The following is an 18,931-nucleotide window of genomic DNA, read 5'->3' as shown; positions in this document are numbered from 1 at the left end:
GTTCACGTGGCCTGAGTGATACAAACAAGGAATAGCCGAAAGTCCTTAAAAAATCTGGTTTTTAATTAAATGATTGCCCGACTCACTGAGTGATGCAAGACACACTGACTGGCTTGCTGATGTGGAAACAGGTTACTAATTAGTATTTATTTCATCTCACCAAAGACTATTCTTGCATATAAATATTGGCATTGTGTTTTCCCTGTTTACATTTGTATTAGTGTGATCAATCCATCCTGCTCCTTCTCCTGTCTGCTACTGCTATGGTCAAGACTGTTCTCCCTGCCTTTCCTGCCACCGGTGAATGTTGGCCAATCCTTTGCTGCCCACTGCAGTTGCTGAAGAGCCACCTCTCTTTGACGCTGCTACCTTTGACGCAGTTTGCAGTCTCTCATGCCTTCCATTCCTTTCCATTGTCACCAAGTTGCCTCCATTCTCATGGCCCCTGCTGCACAGAGAGAAAAGATTGGGAAGGAGAGAGGAATAAAAGGACGGTGATGGAAAGAAAAATGAAAAATAAGAGGGAAGAGAGAGAAGTGAGACAGAAGGGAAGAGAGAGAAGTAGGACAGAAGGGAAGACTAGGGGATGCTAAGAAGAGCTTGAGGAAGGGAAAGAAAATGGGAGGAGAAGCAAAGGCAAAGCGGTTGTACTGAAAGGATTAGGCAATAGGAGCGATAGGGATTGAAATAAGAAAGCAAATGGGAAGAAGAACAAGATGAGAAAACTGAGAAGGGAGAGAAAATGAACAGATATGCAGAAATAATGGAAGCAGTACTAAAGGAAATAATCCAGGAGCAAACAATGTTAGGTTCCATATTAGGTGCTCCTACCCAAGAAAGAGATCTAGGCATCATAGTGGATAACACATTGTTATCTACTGTTGGAAACAGGATGCTGGGCTTGATGGACCCTTGGTCTGACCCAGTATGGCATTTTCTTATGTTCTTATGTCGGTTCAGTGTGCTGCGGCAGTCAAAAAAGCAAACAGAATGTTGGGAATTATTAGAAAGGGAATGGTGAATAAAACGTAAAATGTCATAATGCCTCTGTATCGCTCCATGGTGAGACCGCACCTTGAATACTGTGTACAATTCTGGTCGCCGCATCTCAAAAAAAGATATAATTGCGATGGAGAAGGTACAGAGAAGGGCGATCAAAATGATAAAGGGGATGGAACAGCTCCCCTATGAGGAAAGACTAAAGAGGTTAGGACTTTTCAGCTTGGAGAAGAGACGGCTGAGGGGGGATATGATAGAGGTGTTTAAAATCATGAGAGGTCTAGAACAGGTAGATGTGAATCGGTTTTTTACTCTTTCAGATAATAGAAAGACCAGGGGGCACTCCATGAAGTTAGCATGTGGCACATTTAAAACTAATCGGAGAAAGTTCTTTTTCACTCAACGCACAATTAAACTCTAGAATTTGTTGCCAGAAGATGTGGTTAGTGCAGTTAGTATAGCTGTGTTTAAAAAAGGATTGGATAAGTTCTTGGAGGAGAAGTCCATTACCTGCTATTAATTAAGTTGATAGCTCTCTGCTTCAACGGCAGGGGAGAAGAAAAACTGATACTACACGCATATCCAGCATAGCTCCCTGCTTCAACGGCAGGGGAGAAGAAAAACAACCAATAAGGGCTGAATAACACAGTCTGGGTAAAACAAATAAGCATGGGTGTAGCTTGCTTATTGCGGCGGTTACTTCCCCTACTACCCATAACTAATCAAGCTTGATATTTCACTTGGTTGCAGCTCCATCACTGCTCTCTACATTAATGGTGGGGGTGGAAGGGAAATAGAACCAAAGAGCTAAGAGAAACAGATAAGTATGAGAAAAAAAATGTGAAGCTTGCTGGGCAGACTGGATGGGCCGTTTGGTCTTCTTCTGCCGTCATTTCTATGTTTCTATATGTTAGATAATAACCACTGCTATTACTAGCAACGGTAACATGGAATAGACTTAGCTTTTGGGTACTTGCAAGGTTCTTATGGCCTGGATTGGCCACTGTTGGAAACAGGATGCTGGGCTTGATGGACCCTTGGTCTGACCCAGTATGGCATGTTCTTATTTTTAAACTGTAATGATTTTTGTGTACAAAAACATTTTGTGCATTTAAAAAAAGCAAATGTATGCAAATATGCCACAGATTGAAGAAGAGTTTTCTCTTCCAGAGGTGTAGTAATAATGAAAATTTAAATTATCTGAAAAAAGTATACTAGGAAACCTGAAAGAACTGTCATTTTTATTAATGAGAGAAAGCAACAGGTAATATTTTTACAGGCATTTTACAAAATTACAAAGGCAAAGGTCAGATGGCAAAGATTATGAGAGAAGAGTCTGAACTTGCTGAGGTGTTCTGTGCAGAATGGCCTCTGGGTCTTTATACTCATTAGCTGGATTCATCACTGCTGTGTACAATTCACTGTAGGCTCTGCAAACCATCTCTGTAGACTGTTTAATTATTTGCTCTCTATAAAAAAAAAAAAAAAAAGAGGAAAATGTTTATACTAACATAGTATCGACAATGAAGACAGCAAATTCACAGTGATTTAAATACTATAGGGGGAAGTAGATTGATAAAAACCTGACCTATAAAGGGGATAATTTTGTAATGATCCATACATTAGATGGCAAATAGGCACACAAGTTACAGCAATTTTCAAAGGGAAAGCATGTGTGTACATGTGTGTTTTCCCTCTTGAAAATTATCTCAGTCAAACTCCCTGCACTCAATGACACCAGCTAAACTGTGTGCAGAACATTTTGGGAACTTTTAAATGTATGCTTTTTAAAAATGCAGAACTATGCACAAAACTCAATCCTGTTCCCGGGAACGCATCAGTCGAGGAAAACTTATGCATAAACATGGCATACACGTGTAAGTTTACCTGCATATTAGGCAGGCAATTTTGTAAAAGGCCATTTTTGTGTGTTAAAATTTGTTTTATCTGCAGAAATTGCTTTTACAATTATCTTCTAAAGGGTATTTTGTTCACTAGTAATATCTCCCTCTGCCTAAAGTTTTAGATCAGTGTTTCATTGTAATCCGGTATGATTTGCATTTGATGCAAGAATGTCGGTATATAAAAGTTAAAAATAAATAAATAAAATAAAATATTCTAATGTGATATCTACCCAGATAATCTTGGGGTAATTGAAATCTAACACATCCAGCGTGCAAGAACTAGGTAGCAAAGTCCATCAAATATAATAATTTTTTAATTGAACCAAAGTTAAAGACATCATTCATGGCAACTCCATGTCACTTCAGAAAGTACAGGTGAAAGGAGTCCCCCGACACGGTCCGTGTTTCGCGGTAGCTGCATCGGGAGGGACCCGCGGATAAATTTCATCTAAAACATAAAAGATAGTAAATAATGGACCTTATAGAATGGCTATAGAGACTACAACTGGTAACAATTAAACATACCTTATGTATTCATCCTGGAGCGCATCGGCTCGTACAACAGGTAAACTATTTAAAGAGGCAGTTTTGGCGCCAAAGACAGAAAGTATCGCGATAGTGTCTGGAGACAGAACCACGCCCCCACTGGAGACAATTCAGGTAGACAGTAAAACAGGAAATCTCACGAGAGTATCAGAAGACAGAACCCCGCCCCCACTGAAGACAATTCAGGTAGACAGTGAACCATCCAATGTCAGTTCAGGTGAATAGAAACCATTCAATGTCTCTATTGAGACCATTCGGATGGACCGAGGACAAATTGAAGATCCACTTTTGTTCCCGTCGACCCAGGATTTCAGAATAATCCCCTCCCCGAATCGGGGGAGCCACAACCTCCAAAATTGAAAATTGTATATCAGCAGTGGTATGTTGATGTTGGACCCAGTGTGTAACTAGGGGTTCATCCATCCTGAGAAGACGAATATTAGAACAATGTTCTATGATTCGGGTCTTCACCATTCTCGAAGTCTTCCCCACATATAGCAAGGGACAGGGGCACTGTATAACATATACTACGCCCTTAGTGGTGCAGTCTGATTTACTTCGAAGTTTAACCACATACCCAGTGGTAGGGTGGATGAAAGAGTCTGACTGTATAGTGTGACAGCATACTGAGCAGTGTCCGCAGGGGCTATGCTGGCCAACCCTACTCTCCCTTGATTGTCTATTGAAAGTAGCGTGTACTAATTGGTCCCGGAGATTGTTACCTCTCCGAAATGTAAATCGTAATGGACCCTGAAACAGCGAAGTTAAAGATAAATTCTCCCAATGTCTACGGATCATTGCTGCAATTGCTTTACTTGAAATGGAGAAAGGTAGGATGCAGTTAAAACACCGGTTATCATTGTCTGCTGAGGGGAGGAACAACCAGTCTCGATTGGTGTACAAGGCTCTCTTGAAAGCCTTTTTCACCACGCGAGGCGGATATCCCCTCTCCAGAAACCGCTGAGCCATCACCTTAGACTGTTCTATATAGTCAGTACGGGATGAGCACAGGCGTTTTAACCTTAAAAATTGACCCGTGGGGATATTATCTTTCAGGGGTTTCGGGTGGCAGCTCGAGTATGCCAACAGAGTGTTCCTATCGGTTTCCTTCCTAAACAGTGTGGTAACATATTGATCCTGTTTAACAGAAATAACAATATCTAGAAAGGCAATTTGTGAGGAGTGGATGCAGTAATTGAACTGTATATGTGGATTTAGGGAGTTAAGCCAATCATAGAACAGAAAGAATTGAATGTCTGTCCCCTTCCAGATAATCAGGATGTCGTCAATATAGCGTAACCAAGAATCTACAAAAATAAACCAGTCCGAGGGATATATCAAAGAAGTTTCATAGTGATCCATATACAGACATGCCAGTGAGGGGGCCATTGTGGCCCCCATCGCCGTCCCCTTTATTTGTTGGTAATAGGTTTGATTAAACATGAAAAAATTTTTTGTCAGGGCAAGGGTGGCTAATTGCAGCAAAAAAGAAGTGGACAGTCGTTGAGGAACCGGTCGTTGATCTAAAACTGTTTCAATTAGTCGTAATGCTTCCAGCTGGGGGATATTCGAGTAAAGTGAGATAACATCTAATGTAACAAAGAAAAAGCCCCCCGAGGGGACCGTAGAATTCGACAATTTTGTAATCAAATGTGCCGTGTCTTTCACATAAGATCTAATCCGGGCAACGAATGGTTTTAAAAAAATATCAGTAAACTGTGATAGTGGTTCCAGTAAAGAATTAATTCCCGAAACAATGGGACGGCCCGGAGGGGATATCAGAGTTTTATGGATTTTGGGCAGGAGATAAAAGAGTGGCATAATCGGGGTAGAATTGACCAAAAATTTCGCTTCCCTATTCGTAAGCATTTTCCGGTCAGAGGCTTCCTGAACGAGTTCTTTAATCGTTTTTAATAGATCTGGTGTGGGGTCTTCTGCAAGGGGTCTATAAAAAGAGGTGTCGCTGAGTTGGCGCAACACCTCCGCCTCATAGTCCGTCTTCCCCCATACTACTATACCTCCACCCTTGTCCGCCGGTTTGATAACAATAGAGGAGTCTTTAGATAATTCCTTTAAAGCTAAAGCCTCTCTTTGTGATAAATTATGCTGTATGAACTGTTTCTTGGTGGCGAGCAGCTGAGCATCTTTGCTGACTAAGCGTTCAAAAGCCCCCAATAAGGGGTGAGTGGGGCCCGGAGGAGTCCATCTGGATTTTTTAGAAATTACTGAATTGTCTGCAGTGGGCGGAGAATCAATAAAGAACAATTTTAATTTTAGAATCCGAAAAAATCTATAGAGGTGCACCTGAAGGTCAAATGGGTCACAACGTGTAGTAGGTACAAATGATAAACCTTTCTGTAGGGCATTTAATTCTACGTCAGATAGCGCACGGGAAGATAGATTAAATACAGTCTCAGAGTTCACTGCCATGCATCCGGAAGGTGCGAGGGAGGACGTGGTGTTCGAGGCACTTTCTGTCCGGGCTGGGTTGTCCCCGTGCGAGAGCGTGTACTTCGTGTTTCCCTGAGTGGTTGACCGGAGTCTAAAAAAAGACGCCGCAATTGAAGAGTATCGTGAGGAGGCAGAAACATAAGGCTGTATATTGTCCGATCGTCCTTGTGTAGAGACTGGAGCACTGGGAGGGATGGTGTTCCCACGAGTCTTGCGTCCTTGCCCCCGGCCCCGACGCTCGCTTCCCGATTCTTCTGAGGAAGATGATGAGGAGGAGCCCTGGGCAAAGGTAACCTTCTTTTGTGGCTTCTTGGCCATCCATTTATAAACATAGCCCGTGGAGTAATCAGTTAAATCACGTTGAAATTTACTAAATTTCAGGGATTTTAAATCGTCCCGAAATTTAGTTAAGTTGTCTTCGAATTCTTTAAATTGCTGCTGAAATAATTCCAACGTAGTTGAATGTTTAATCAGGTCAAGTTTAAGCGAGAGCTCTTCCTCCAAGGTGACTTGCAGCTCCTTATTAGACTCAATGATCAGGACCATGAGGTCCAAGGAGCACTTGTTGAGAATTTGGTTCCACCGGGCTATAAAAGCTGTATTCTCCGTGTGAAGCCTCGGCTCCTTTTGTATCCGTAATCCTCGAGGGATGCGACGAGCCCGGCAGTATTCAATCAATGTGGCAGAGTGTAGCTCTGCTCTAGTTAAGCGTTTCTGTACATTAATAACCTCTGACCATGAGGCGGTAGGAACGGGGTTGTCAAGAGAATCCGAAAAGAATAATACATCTGTCAGAACGGCATTAACTGCGTCTTCAGTGTAGCTAAAGGTAGTATCATCGGTAGCCATTTAATGCTTCCCAAACAGGTTGAGTCAACCAAGCAAAGCATGAAGCAGAGAAATCCTGCACATCAATCAAATCCAACACATCCAGCGTGCAAGAACTAGGTAGCAAAGTCCATCAAATATAATAATTTTTTAATTGAACCAAAGTTAAAGACATCATTCATGGCAACTCCATGTCACTTCAGAAAGTACAGGTGAAAGGAGTCCCCCGACACGGTCCGTGTTTCGCGGTAGCTGCATCGGGAGGGACCCGCGGATAAATTTCATCTAAAACATAAAAGATAGTAAATAATGGACCTTATAGAATGGCTATAGAGACTACAACTGGTAACAATTAAACATACCTTATGTATTCATCCTGGAGCGCATCGGCTCGTACAACAGGTAAACTATTTAAAGAGGCAGTTTTGGCGCCAAAGACAGAAAGTATCGCGATAGTGTCTGGAGACAGAACCACGCCCCCACTGGAGACAATTCAGGTAGACAGTAAAACAGGAAATCTCACGAGAGTATCAGAAGACAGAACCCCGCCCCCACTGAAGACAATTCAGGTAGACAGTGAACCATCCAATGTCAGTTCAGGTGAATAGAAACCATTCAATGTCTCTATTGAGACCATTCGGATGGACCGAGGACAAATTGAAGATCCACTTTTGTTCCCGTCGACCCAGGATTTCAGAATAATCCCCTCCCCGAATCGGGGGAGCCACAACCTCCAAAATTGAAAATTGTATATCAGCAGTGGTATGTTGATGTTGGACCCAGTGTGTAACTAGGGGTTCATCCATCCTGAGAAGACGAATATTAGAACAATGTTCTATGATTCGGGTCTTCACCATTCTCGAAGTCTTCCCCACATATAGCAAGGGACAGGGGCACTGTATAACATATACTACGCCCTTAGTGGTGCAGTCTGATTTACTTCGAAGTTTAACCACATACCCAGTGGTAGGGTGGATGAAAGAGTCTGACTGTATAGTGTGACAGCATACTGAGCAGTGTCCGCAGGGGCTATGCTGGCCAACCCTACTCTCCCTTGATTGTCTATTGAAAGTAGCGTGTACTAATTGGTCCCGGAGATTGTTACCTCTCCGAAATGTAAATCGTAATGGACCCTGAAACAGCGAAGTTAAAGATAAATTCTCCCAATGTCTACGGATCATTGCTGCAATTGCTTTACTTGAAATGGAGAAAGGTAGGATGCAGTTAAAACACCGGTTATCATTGTCTGCTGAGGGGAGGAACAACCAGTCTCGATTGGTGTACAAGGCTCTCTTGAAAGCCTTTTTCACCACGCGAGGCGGATATCCCCTCTCCAGAAACCGCTGAGCCATCACCTTAGACTGTTCTATATAGTCAGTACGGGATGAGCACAGGCGTTTTAACCTTAAAAATTGACCCGTGGGGATATTATCTTTCAGGGGTTTCGGGTGGCAGCTCGAGTATGCCAACAGAGTGTTCCTATCGGTTTCCTTCCTAAACAGTGTGGTAACATATTGATCCTGTTTAACAGAAATAACAATATCTAGAAAGGCAATTTGTGAGGAGTGGATGCAGTAATTGAACTGTATATGTGGATTTAGGGAGTTAAGCCAATCATAGAACAGAAAGAATTGAATGTCTGTCCCCTTCCAGATAATCAGGATGTCGTCAATATAGCGTAACCAAGAATCTACAAAAATAAACCAGTCCGAGGGATATATCAAAGAAGTTTCATAGTGATCCATATACAGACATGCCAGTGAGGGGGCCATTGTGGCCCCCATCGCCGTCCCCTTTATTTGTTGGTAATAGGTTTGATTAAACATGAAAAAATTTTTGTCAGGGCAAGGGTGGCTAATTGCAGCAAAAAAGAAGTGGACAGTCGTTGAGGAACCGGTCGTTGATCTAAAACTGTTTCAATTAGTCGTAATGCTTCCAGCTGGGGGATATTCGAGTAAAGTGAGATAACATCTAATGTAACAAAGAAAAAGCCCCCGAGGGGACCGTAGAATTCGACAATTTTGTAATCAAATGTGCCGTGTCTTTCACATAAGATCTAATCCGGGCAACGAATGGTTTTAAAAAAATATCAGTAAACTGTGATAGTGGTTCCAGTAAAGAATTAATTCCCGAAACAATGGGACGGCCCGGAGGGGATATCAGAGTTTTATGGATTTTGGGCAGGAGATAAAAGAGTGGCATAATCGGGGTAGAATTGACCAAAAATTTCGCTTCCCTATTCGTAAGCATTTTCCGGTCAGAGGCTTCCTGAACGAGTTCTTTAATCGTTTTTAATAGATCTGGTGTGGGGTCTTCTGCAAGGGGTCTATAAAAAGAGGTGTCGCTGAGTTGGCGCAACACCTCCGCCTCATAGTCCGTCTTCCCCCATACTACTATACCTCCACCCTTGTCCGCCGGTTTGATAACAATAGAGGAGTCTTTAGATAATTCCTTTAAAGCTAAAGCCTCTCTTTGTGATAAATTATGCTGTATGAACTGTTTCTTGGTGGCGAGCAGCTGAGCATCTTTGCTGACTAAGCGTTCAAAAGCCCCCAATAAGGGGTGAGTGGGGCCCGGAGGAGTCCATCTGGATTTTTTAGAAATTACTGAATTGTCTGCAGTGGGCGGAGAATCAATAAAGAACAATTTTAATTTTAGAATCCGAAAAAATCTATAGAGGTGCACCTGAAGGTCAAATGGGTCACAACGTGTAGTAGGTACAAATGATAAACCTTTCTGTAGGGCATTTAATTCTACGTCAGATAGCGCACGGGAAGATAGATTAAATACAGTCTCAGAGTTCACTGCCATGCATCCGGAAGGTGCGAGGGAGGACGTGGTGTTCGAGGCACTTTCTGTCCAAGGCACCTTGGAGGAAGAGCTCTCGCTTAAACTTGACCTGATTAAACATTCAACTACGTTGGAATTATTTCAGCAGCAATTTAAAGAATTCGAAGACAACTTAACTAAATTTCGGGACGATTTAAAATCCCTGAAATTTAGTAAATTTCAACGTGATTTAACTGATTACTCCACGGGCTATGTTTATAAATGGATGGCCAAGAAGCCACAAAAGAAGGTTACCTTTGCCCAGGGCTCCTCCTCATCATCTTCCTCAGAAGAATCGGGAAGCGAGCGTCGGGGCCGGGGGCAAGGACGCAAGACTCGTGGGAACACCATCCCTCCCAGTGCTCCAGTCTCTACACAAGGACGATCGGACAATATACAGCCTTATGTTTCTGCCTCCTCACGATACTCTTCAATTGCGGCGTCTTTTTTAGACTCCGGTCAACCACTCAGGGAAACACGAAGTACACGCTCTCGCACGGGGACAACCCAGCCCGGACAGAAAGTGCCTCGAACACCACGTCCTCCCTCGCACCTTCCGGATGCATGGCAGTGAACTCTGAGACTGTATTTAATCTATCTTCCCGTGCGCTATCTGACGTAGAATTAAATGCCCTACAGAAAGGTTTATCATTTGTACCTACTACACGTTGTGACCCATTTGACCTTCAGGTGCACCTCTATAGATTTTTTCGGATTCTAAAATTAAAATTGTTCTTTATTGATTCTCCGCCCACTGCAGACAATTCAGTAATTTCTAAAAAATCCAGATGGACTCCTCCGGGCCCCACTCACCCCTTATTGGGGGCTTTTGAACGCTTAGTCAGCAAAGATGCTCAGCTGCTCGCCACCAAGAAACAGTTCATACAGCATAATTTATCACAAAGAGAGGCTTTAGCTTTAAAGGAATTATCTAAAGACTCCTCTATTGTTATCAAACCGGCGGACAAGGGTGGAGGTATAGTAGTATGGGGGAAGACGGACTATGAGGCGGAGGTGTTGCGCCAACTCAGCGACACCTCTTTTTATAGACCCCTTGCAGAAGACCCCACACCAGATCTATTAAAAACGATTAAAGAACTCGTTCAGGAAGCCTCTGACCGGAAAATGCTTACGAATAGGGAAGCGAAATTTTTGGTCAATTCTACCCCGATTATGCCACTCTTTTATCTCCTGCCCAAAATCCATAAAACTCTGATATCCCCTCCGGGCCGTCCCATTGTTTCGGGAATTAATTCTTTACTGGAACCACTATCACAGTTTACTGATATTTTTTTAAAACCATTCGTTGCCCGGATTAGATCTTATGTGAAAGACACGGCACATTTGATTACAAAATTGTCGAATTCTACGGTCCCCTCGGGGGGCTTTTTCTTTGTTACATTAGATGTTATCTCACTTTACTCGAATATCCCCCAGCTGGAAGCATTACGACTAATTGAAACAGTTTTAGATCAACGACCGGTTCCTCAACGACTGTCCACTTCTTTTTTGCTGCAATTAGCCACCCTTGCCCTGACAAAAAATTTTTTCATGTTTAATCAAACCTATTACCAACAAATAAAGGGGACGGCGATGGGGGCCACAATGGCCCCCTCACTGGCATGTCTGTATATGGATCACTATGAAACTTCTTTGATATATCCCTCGGACTGGTTTATTTTTGTAGATTCTTGGTTACGCTATATTGACGACATCCTGATTATCTGGAAGGGGACAGACATTCAATTCTTTCTGTTCTATGATTGGCTTAACTCCCTAAATCCACATATACAGTTCAATTACTGCATCCACTCCTCACAAATTGCCTTTCTAGATATTGTTATTTCTGTTAAACAGGATCAATATGTTACCACACTGTTTAGGAAGGAAACCGATAGGAACACTCTGTTGGCATACTCGAGCTGCCACCCGAAACCCCTGAAAGATAATATCCCCACGGGTCAATTTTTAAGGTTAAAACGCCTGTGCTCATCCCGTACTGACTATATAGAACAGTCTAAGGTGATGGCTCAGCGGTTTCTGGAGAGGGGATATCCGCCTCGCGTGGTGAAAAAGGCTTTCAAGAGAGCCTTGTACACCAATCGAGACTGGTTGTTCCTCCCCTCAGCAGACAATGATAACCGGTGTTTTAACTGCATCCTACCTTTCTCCATTTCAAGTAAAGCAATTGCAGCAATGATCCGTAGACATTGGGAGAATTTATCTTTAACTTCGCTGTTTCAGGGTCCATTACGATTTACATTTCGGAGAGGTAACAATCTCCGGGACCAATTAGTACACGCTACTTTCAATAGACAATCAAGGGAGAGTAGGGTTGGCCAGCATAGCCCCTGCGGACACTGCTCAGTATGCTGTCACACTATACAGTCAGACTCTTTCATCCACCCTACCACTGGGTATGTGGTTAAACTTCGAAGTAAATCAGACTGCACCACTAAGGGCGTAGTATATGTTATACAGTGCCCCTGTCCCTTGCTATATGTGGGGAAGACTTCGAGAATGGTGAAGACCCGAATCATAGAACATTGTTCTAATATTCGTCTTCTCAGGATGGATGAACCCCTAGTTACACACTGGGTCCAACATCAACATACCACTGCTGATATACAATTTTCAATTTTGGAGGTTGTGGCTCCCCCGATTCGGGGAGGGGATTATTCTGAAATCCTGGGTCGACGGGAACAAAAGTGGATCTTCAATTTGTCCTCGGTCCATCCGAATGGTCTCAATAGAGACATTGAATGGTTTCTATTCACCTGAACTGACATTGGATGGTTCACTGTCTACCTGAATTGTCTTCAGTGGGGGCGGGGTTCTGTCTTCTGATACTCTCGTGAGATTTCCTGTTTTACTGTCTACCTGAATTGTCTCCAGTGGGGGCGTGGTTCTGTCTCCAGACACTATCGCGATACTTTCTGTCTTTGGCGCCAAAACTGCCTCTTTAAATAGTTTACCTGTTGTACGAGCCGATGCGCTCCAGGATGAATACATAAGGTATGTTTAATTGTTACCAGTTGTAGTCTCTATAGCCATTCTATAAGGTCCATTATTTACTATCTTTTATGTTTTAGATGAAATTTATCCGCGGGTCCCTCCCGATGCAGCTACCGCGAAACACGGACCGTGTCGGGGGACTCCTTTCACCTGTACTTTCTGAAGTGACATGGAGTTGCCATGAATGATGTCTTTAACTTTGGTTCAATTAAAAAATTATTATATTTGATGGACTTTGCTACCTAGTTCTTGCACGCTGGATGTGTTGGATTTGATTGATGTGCAGGATTTCTCTGCTTCATGCTTTGCTTGGTAATTGAAATCTCCCATTATTACTGTGTTGCCAAATTTATTAGCTTTCTTAATTTTCGTTAACATTTCTTCATCTGTCTGTTCATTCTGGCCAGGCAGATTTTAATATACTCCCATGGCTATACCCTTTCCCGTCACACATAGAATTTCTATCCATAAAGACTGCTGCAGGACTCTATGCCATCCTTAACATATAATGCCACCCCCTTACCAATTTGATCCTCCCTATCAATGCGATATAATTTGTATCCTGGTGTCACACTATCCTCCTTCCACCAGGTCTTTGAGATACCAATTATGTCTATATCTTCATTCAATGCTACATGTTCTAATTCTCCCATATTATTTTTTTTTACTTTTGGCATTTGCATACAGACATTTCAAGAGATGTTTTTTGTTCATATTTACAATCTTCCTTTCAGTTAACAGGGATAATTTGGAATCTTAACTCAATCTGCTCTTTACTTAAAGGTATCTCTCCTTTTGAAATGTTAGTGTCAGCCACCTGGCTAAGGTAGTGCACTTTCTTTCAGAATAGGCTCCCCCTTCCGCAAAATGCTGCCCAGCTTCTAACAAACCTAAATTCCTCTTCCCTGCAGCTTCATCTCACAAATACAGTGAAACTGTGACGCTCTGCCTGCCGCTGGGATCAGGCACATGGTTCATGGAGCATTTCCAAGAATGCTACCCTGGAGCATTAACTAGAACAGTTCTCCAATTTTTACGGCTTGTTCTTCCTTTATTTCCAAAATAAGAGGATCAAATGCTCTTCTATTTTTGGCTTCAACCACTTTCAGACAGGAGATACATCACTAGTGCTGATAGCCTTTCCTCTGCTTGTAACCCCCAGACCTGCAGTCAGCAAATCCTTAAATGAGCATGAACCCTCATGCAGTACCCGCCAATTAAAATGGACATGGCTAAGAAAGATAATTGTTTACGGGGCTCCAAACCAAACAAGTATAATTAAATACAAAGTTTCTATTCCATATAAGTCATACAAAATGCAGCTCAAGCTCTGAGGCTTTTGTGCTTTCGGAAGGAAGCAAGAAGAGGCAGCAAAAGATTGATGAAGAGACTCGGCAAGAATGAAACTGAATGGATAAAAATACCAGTCCCATCACTTTAAAAAGGAAACCTAATACATATGGTAAAATCCACGTTTCATTTATTCTGATATATATATATATATATATGACCACATTTTATTTTTCTTGGCTATGATTTCAGTGTGTAATATTTTTTGAAGGTACAGATATATCTAAGCCAGACCTAACCAATCTCTACAGAAGACCCTTGCAAACTTTAAGCCCCACCTCTAGACAGTAATGATCTGGGTCACTTGGGACCCATTAAGCATATAAGCATAAAAGTAACTAAGTGTCAGCCACCAGAAGACCATCAGAAAGCAGCAAATGGAGTATTTCTAACATAAGTAGTGTTTATTTTCCATCCTTTTTAAATAAGCAAATGGAGTGAAGAAATGTTTCCCTAACTGGATACTGGGCTGATGACTTGGCCTACATTACCTCAAAGACTTATAATCTGTTCTTGTTCACTTCTTCCAATATTCACCAGCACATACACACTGCACTGTATCCCCTTTGGAAATAATATAGGCTAGAAGTATGGATAGCTCTACTGTAAAAGGCTCATGATATACGGTACATTTATTTAGGTGACAACAAATGTGAAAAAATCCTGGAAAAGGCAGAGCTATTGTGATAATCATTCCATACATAGTTTTTTTAGAATAATTCAAATCAAAGTTGACAGATTCAATTACAGTAAAACCACACTATTCAGTAAAACATGCATTCACAGAGCACTTTAGCAATTTATTTGGAACAGCCGAATTACTGTAAAGAAGAAATCTTTTTCTCTCCAAACCAGGATCTGCAGTGAACATTTCATGGATTTAGCAGTGCCAGTTGCTATGACAACATGATTAAACTTTTTATCATAATCATCATAAATTGTTGCAATTTCTAAAAATAGCAACTTATTGTCATGTAGAATGACTTTCCTTCAAAGGAAACAAAAATGAGCTTCATTACAGACCTTAAAGAGAGAATGATTTGGTATTACACACTACAGTTACACAGTGAGAAAACATGATCAAACCTAACAATGAGGCCAGTGAACTAAGATGGGCTATTATTTATAGTGCACCCATTCTCGTGTATTTAGTGCACTGTTTTAATGTGCGCTGTTTTACCTTCTAATGACATCACTTAGCACACCACAAAAAGACGATAACTTTAAAACGAGCATGTGGGCGCCCATACACGCGCCTATGATCGTGCAAGCAAACATACACGGGAATTTGAAATCATGCATACATTTACACACATACGATTTAAAATACGCCTACCGTGTGTATGCGCACACTTAATTTTAAGCGGTTCTTCAAGCAAAAGTATTTTGCATATCTTCCTTAGGACTTTATCGGCTTTAACGCACACAGGGAAGTGGATTTTAAAGCAGGCTTGCATGAAAGACATTTCCAGTTTTAGCAATTACTCCACCAGTTTGCTCGGTCCATCTCGAGGTCATCTGGACCCCTCTGGTTCTTCAGCCTGCACTCCCTCCCAGTCGACCCAGACCCCTTACCCAGTCGCTTTAGGCCTAAACAGCGCAGAAGTAAACAAACATGGCTAACAGCCCACTGCTCTCTGCGGCTGCTGTTTTTAAAATTTGGATTAATGCACATAACTCTTGGCCCTACCTCAGAAAGCCCCTGGCCCACCCCACTCCATCTCTTTTCCACCCCCCCCCTTTTTTTTTTTTGTGCTCGAGCACGTGCATGTACAAGCGTAATTTGCAGCTTTTAAAAAATGCATTGTTCCCGCACGGCCCAGATACTCGCATATGTAGGTCCTTTAGTCTGAGCAACACTTTTAAAAATTCACCCCAAAATGTACACATTTTCACTAAATGCGCTAAATTTAAATGACTATGAAAATTCATTGTAATGACTTAATTAAATATTTACTTACTATTTATCAAACTGTGTTATAAAATACATTATTTAGTGCTGGGTTTTTACCAAGCAATTTCTTTACATAACTTTTATGCTGAAGTAAAGTTTAAAGCACAATTTTGTGGCCCAACCATAGTAACATAGTAAAGACAATTATGGTGGGTCAAACATAACACAACAACCCTCCCTCCCCCCCCCCCCCTAGCAATAATGAGGGCTCAGACCCGTCTGCCCAGCAAAATGCTTAGGGTCGTAATTTCTGCTCTGTGCCTACTATTTAAGGTTGTGAATCTTGCTCCATGCAGGTTACCCCATGTAGAAATGTTACACTTAAGACAGCACAGGGTTATACTCAGTTTCTTCATTTCCATCCTCTAGCCACAGGAGCCCCTGTGTTTATCCTATGCCCTTTTGAACTCCATTACCATTCTTGTCCTCACCACTTCTTCCATGAGGGGGCCTGCCATGCATCCACCATCCACAGTAATGGAGTTCAAAGGGGTATGGGATAAACACAGGGGCTCCCTAGTGGCTAGAGCAGTGGTCCCCAAACCTGTCCTGGAGGGCCACCAGCCAGTCGGGTTTTTGGGATATCCACAATGAATATGCATGAGAGAAAATTTGCATGTTATGGAGGCAGTGCATGCAAATTTTCTCTCATGCATATTCATTGAGGATATCCCAAAAACCCGACTGGCTGGTGGCCCTCCAGGACAGGTTTGGGGATCACTGGGCTAGAGGATGGAACTGAAGAAACTGGGTAACCTGTGGTATAACTTAGGTATACTATTTCTGCATGGGTCTGAACGGACCATTTGGATCTTTATCTGCAGTCATTTCTATATTACTATGGTTGGCCATGAAGCCCCTACCCCATCTTTGTTATTGCATGTGTGTGTGTGTATGAGAGAAGTGTTATAGTCAGGTCACTGGGCCCCACTCACTGCTATCGTGTATGTTTGTCGAGGGATGTTATGGTCCGGCTTCTGATTCCCTGGCTTTGCTATTGTATTTGCGTGTTTGTGTGTCACAGGAGTGGAGGGGGTGTTATGGTAGGGCCATCAAGCCCTCTTCGTTACTATTATGTGTGTAAGTGGGGGAAAAGGGGGTGCTAAGGTCAGGCCACTGAGTCTCCATTACTGTTATTTTGTGTGAAGGAGTGGGGTGCTATAGTCTAACTGCCAAACCACCATCATTACTTGCTTGTGGGAGGAAGGGAAGGCGGAAGGGGCCAAACCACTGAGCTCCCATCATTGTTACAGTGTGTGGAGGTCGTATGGTCAGACAGCTGAACCCTCATCATTGATAATGTGTGTGTGTGTGTGTGTGTGTGTGTGTGTGTGTGTGCACACGCGCGCGGGGGGTGGGGGAGGGGCCGTTATGTTTGATCCACCATAATTGTTGTGGGTATATAAATTGAGGGAATTGGATCAGGGAGTCATGTCAGGCTGTGGAGCTCCTAATGTGTACATACTGTTCAGTTAATTTATGAGCCTTTATGGGACAGTATCAAAAGTGCTGCTGAAATCCAAGTACACCATATCCAGTGCATACCCCTGATTTAATTCTCTGGTTACTCAATCCAAGAAATGGACTGAATATATCTGACAAGATATCCCTTTAGCAAAAGCATGCTTCCCTCAGATCCTACATACTGCTAGAATCAACACACTTAACTATCCTTTGTTTCAATACAGCATTCATAAATTCACCCACCACCTCGATGAGGTTCACTGGACTGTAATTTCCAGCGTTATCTCTATTACCATTTTTATGAAGAGGGAAAATATCCACCATTCTCCAGTGCTGCGGTAACACTTCCCACTTCAAGGATCCATTGAACAGATCCATCAGTGGACCCCACCAGAACATCTCTGAGCTCCCTTAATATCTTAGGATGTACCCTATCTGGCTTCACAGCTTTGCCCACTTATAGTTTTGTATTAACTCCATGCAAACACAGCGTCCTGTGAATGACGTGACATATGCCCCATAAAATACATACCCCTGCCAACTTCTCTTCTTTCTCTAACCCCATTTCTGTTAATACTAAACAAAATAAATGTAGGGGTGGGAGAATGTGCAGCTTTTCTTACTCATGGAGGTCCATATTCAAAAGCATTTACCCAGATAACTCAGAGTTAGCCGAGCAACTGAATATTTGGGCACATAACCAGCTAAATTCTAGCCAGCTAATAAATTAGCTGGCTAGAATTTAGCCGGATAAGTTAGGAGCATTCCAGGGGCGTAACTAGGAGGAGATGAGTTAGCTGGCTAAGTTAATTAATTTACTCCGATGAGAGTTAGGAGGATGACTTAGCCGGCTAAGTCTGGTTGGCCAAAGACTGTCCTAAAGTTATCCAGCTATAGTTAGCTGGTTAACTTTTTTTTTATAGCTGGATATATTCAAAAGCGTGGCTGCACTATTGAATATACCACCAAAGTTAACTGGATACGTTTATCCGGTTAACTTTGCTCTCTGTACTGTGTCTGAATAGGGACCTCCTGAAGATCCACTTCTGCAAATGCTGTATATCCATGTGAACTATTTTAAAAAGTAAACTTCTACATTCAAATATAAATTGCTTCTGAGGAAAAGAGAACATACTACAGCATAAATGTACATGGTGACAAAGCAATCAACCTGAGCGCAACTATTACTGAGATTATGTGCATACATTTTTTAATACAGTAGAACACAGGAGCCTACTCAATGCATAATCTATGATTATTCTAATCCTGCAAATTTTCATTTCTTAGAACTGCCAAAGTACACTGTGAATTGCTACATTACAGGTGTAGGATCTTAAGATGTCTTTTCTCAGTTTCCAAGCAAGTCATGTGCCTACAGCGAGCACATCACTATATTTCTGGATACAATTGTTTTGTTGGAATGATGCTGCACCATGTTGTCAAGGTAAAGAGAAGCAATCTGTTCTCTTAGCTTCAGTATGAGTGTAATTAACACCTTTGAGAAAATCCTGGGTGGTCAAGGGAGACCAAACGGCACTGCTATGTACTGGTAATGATGATACAGAATTACAAATCAAGTCTTTCTGGTGAC

General features: G+C 42.2%; 1 protein-coding gene across 1 annotated transcript in view; it reads right to left on the bottom strand.

The window, feature by feature from the left end:
* Positions 1–2,219: 2,219 nt before the first annotated feature.
* The window catches only part of COG6 (component of oligomeric golgi complex 6), a 284,653-nt gene continuing 267,941 nt past the window's right edge, over positions 2,220–18,931 (bottom strand). The window contains exon 19 of the mRNA XM_029602762.1: positions 2,220–2,468. Within this exon, the coding sequence (XP_029458622.1) occupies positions 2,321–2,468 (148 nt within the window). The 3' untranslated portion in view covers positions 2,220–2,320. The remainder of the gene's footprint in view (positions 2,469–18,931) is intronic.

This window comes from Rhinatrema bivittatum, chromosome 5, assembly GCF_901001135.1.
Source record: "Rhinatrema bivittatum chromosome 5, aRhiBiv1.1, whole genome shotgun sequence".
Lineage (NCBI taxonomy): Eukaryota > Metazoa > Chordata > Amphibia > Gymnophiona > Rhinatrematidae > Rhinatrema > Rhinatrema bivittatum.
This window is presented reverse-complemented; position numbering and strand designations above follow the sequence as displayed.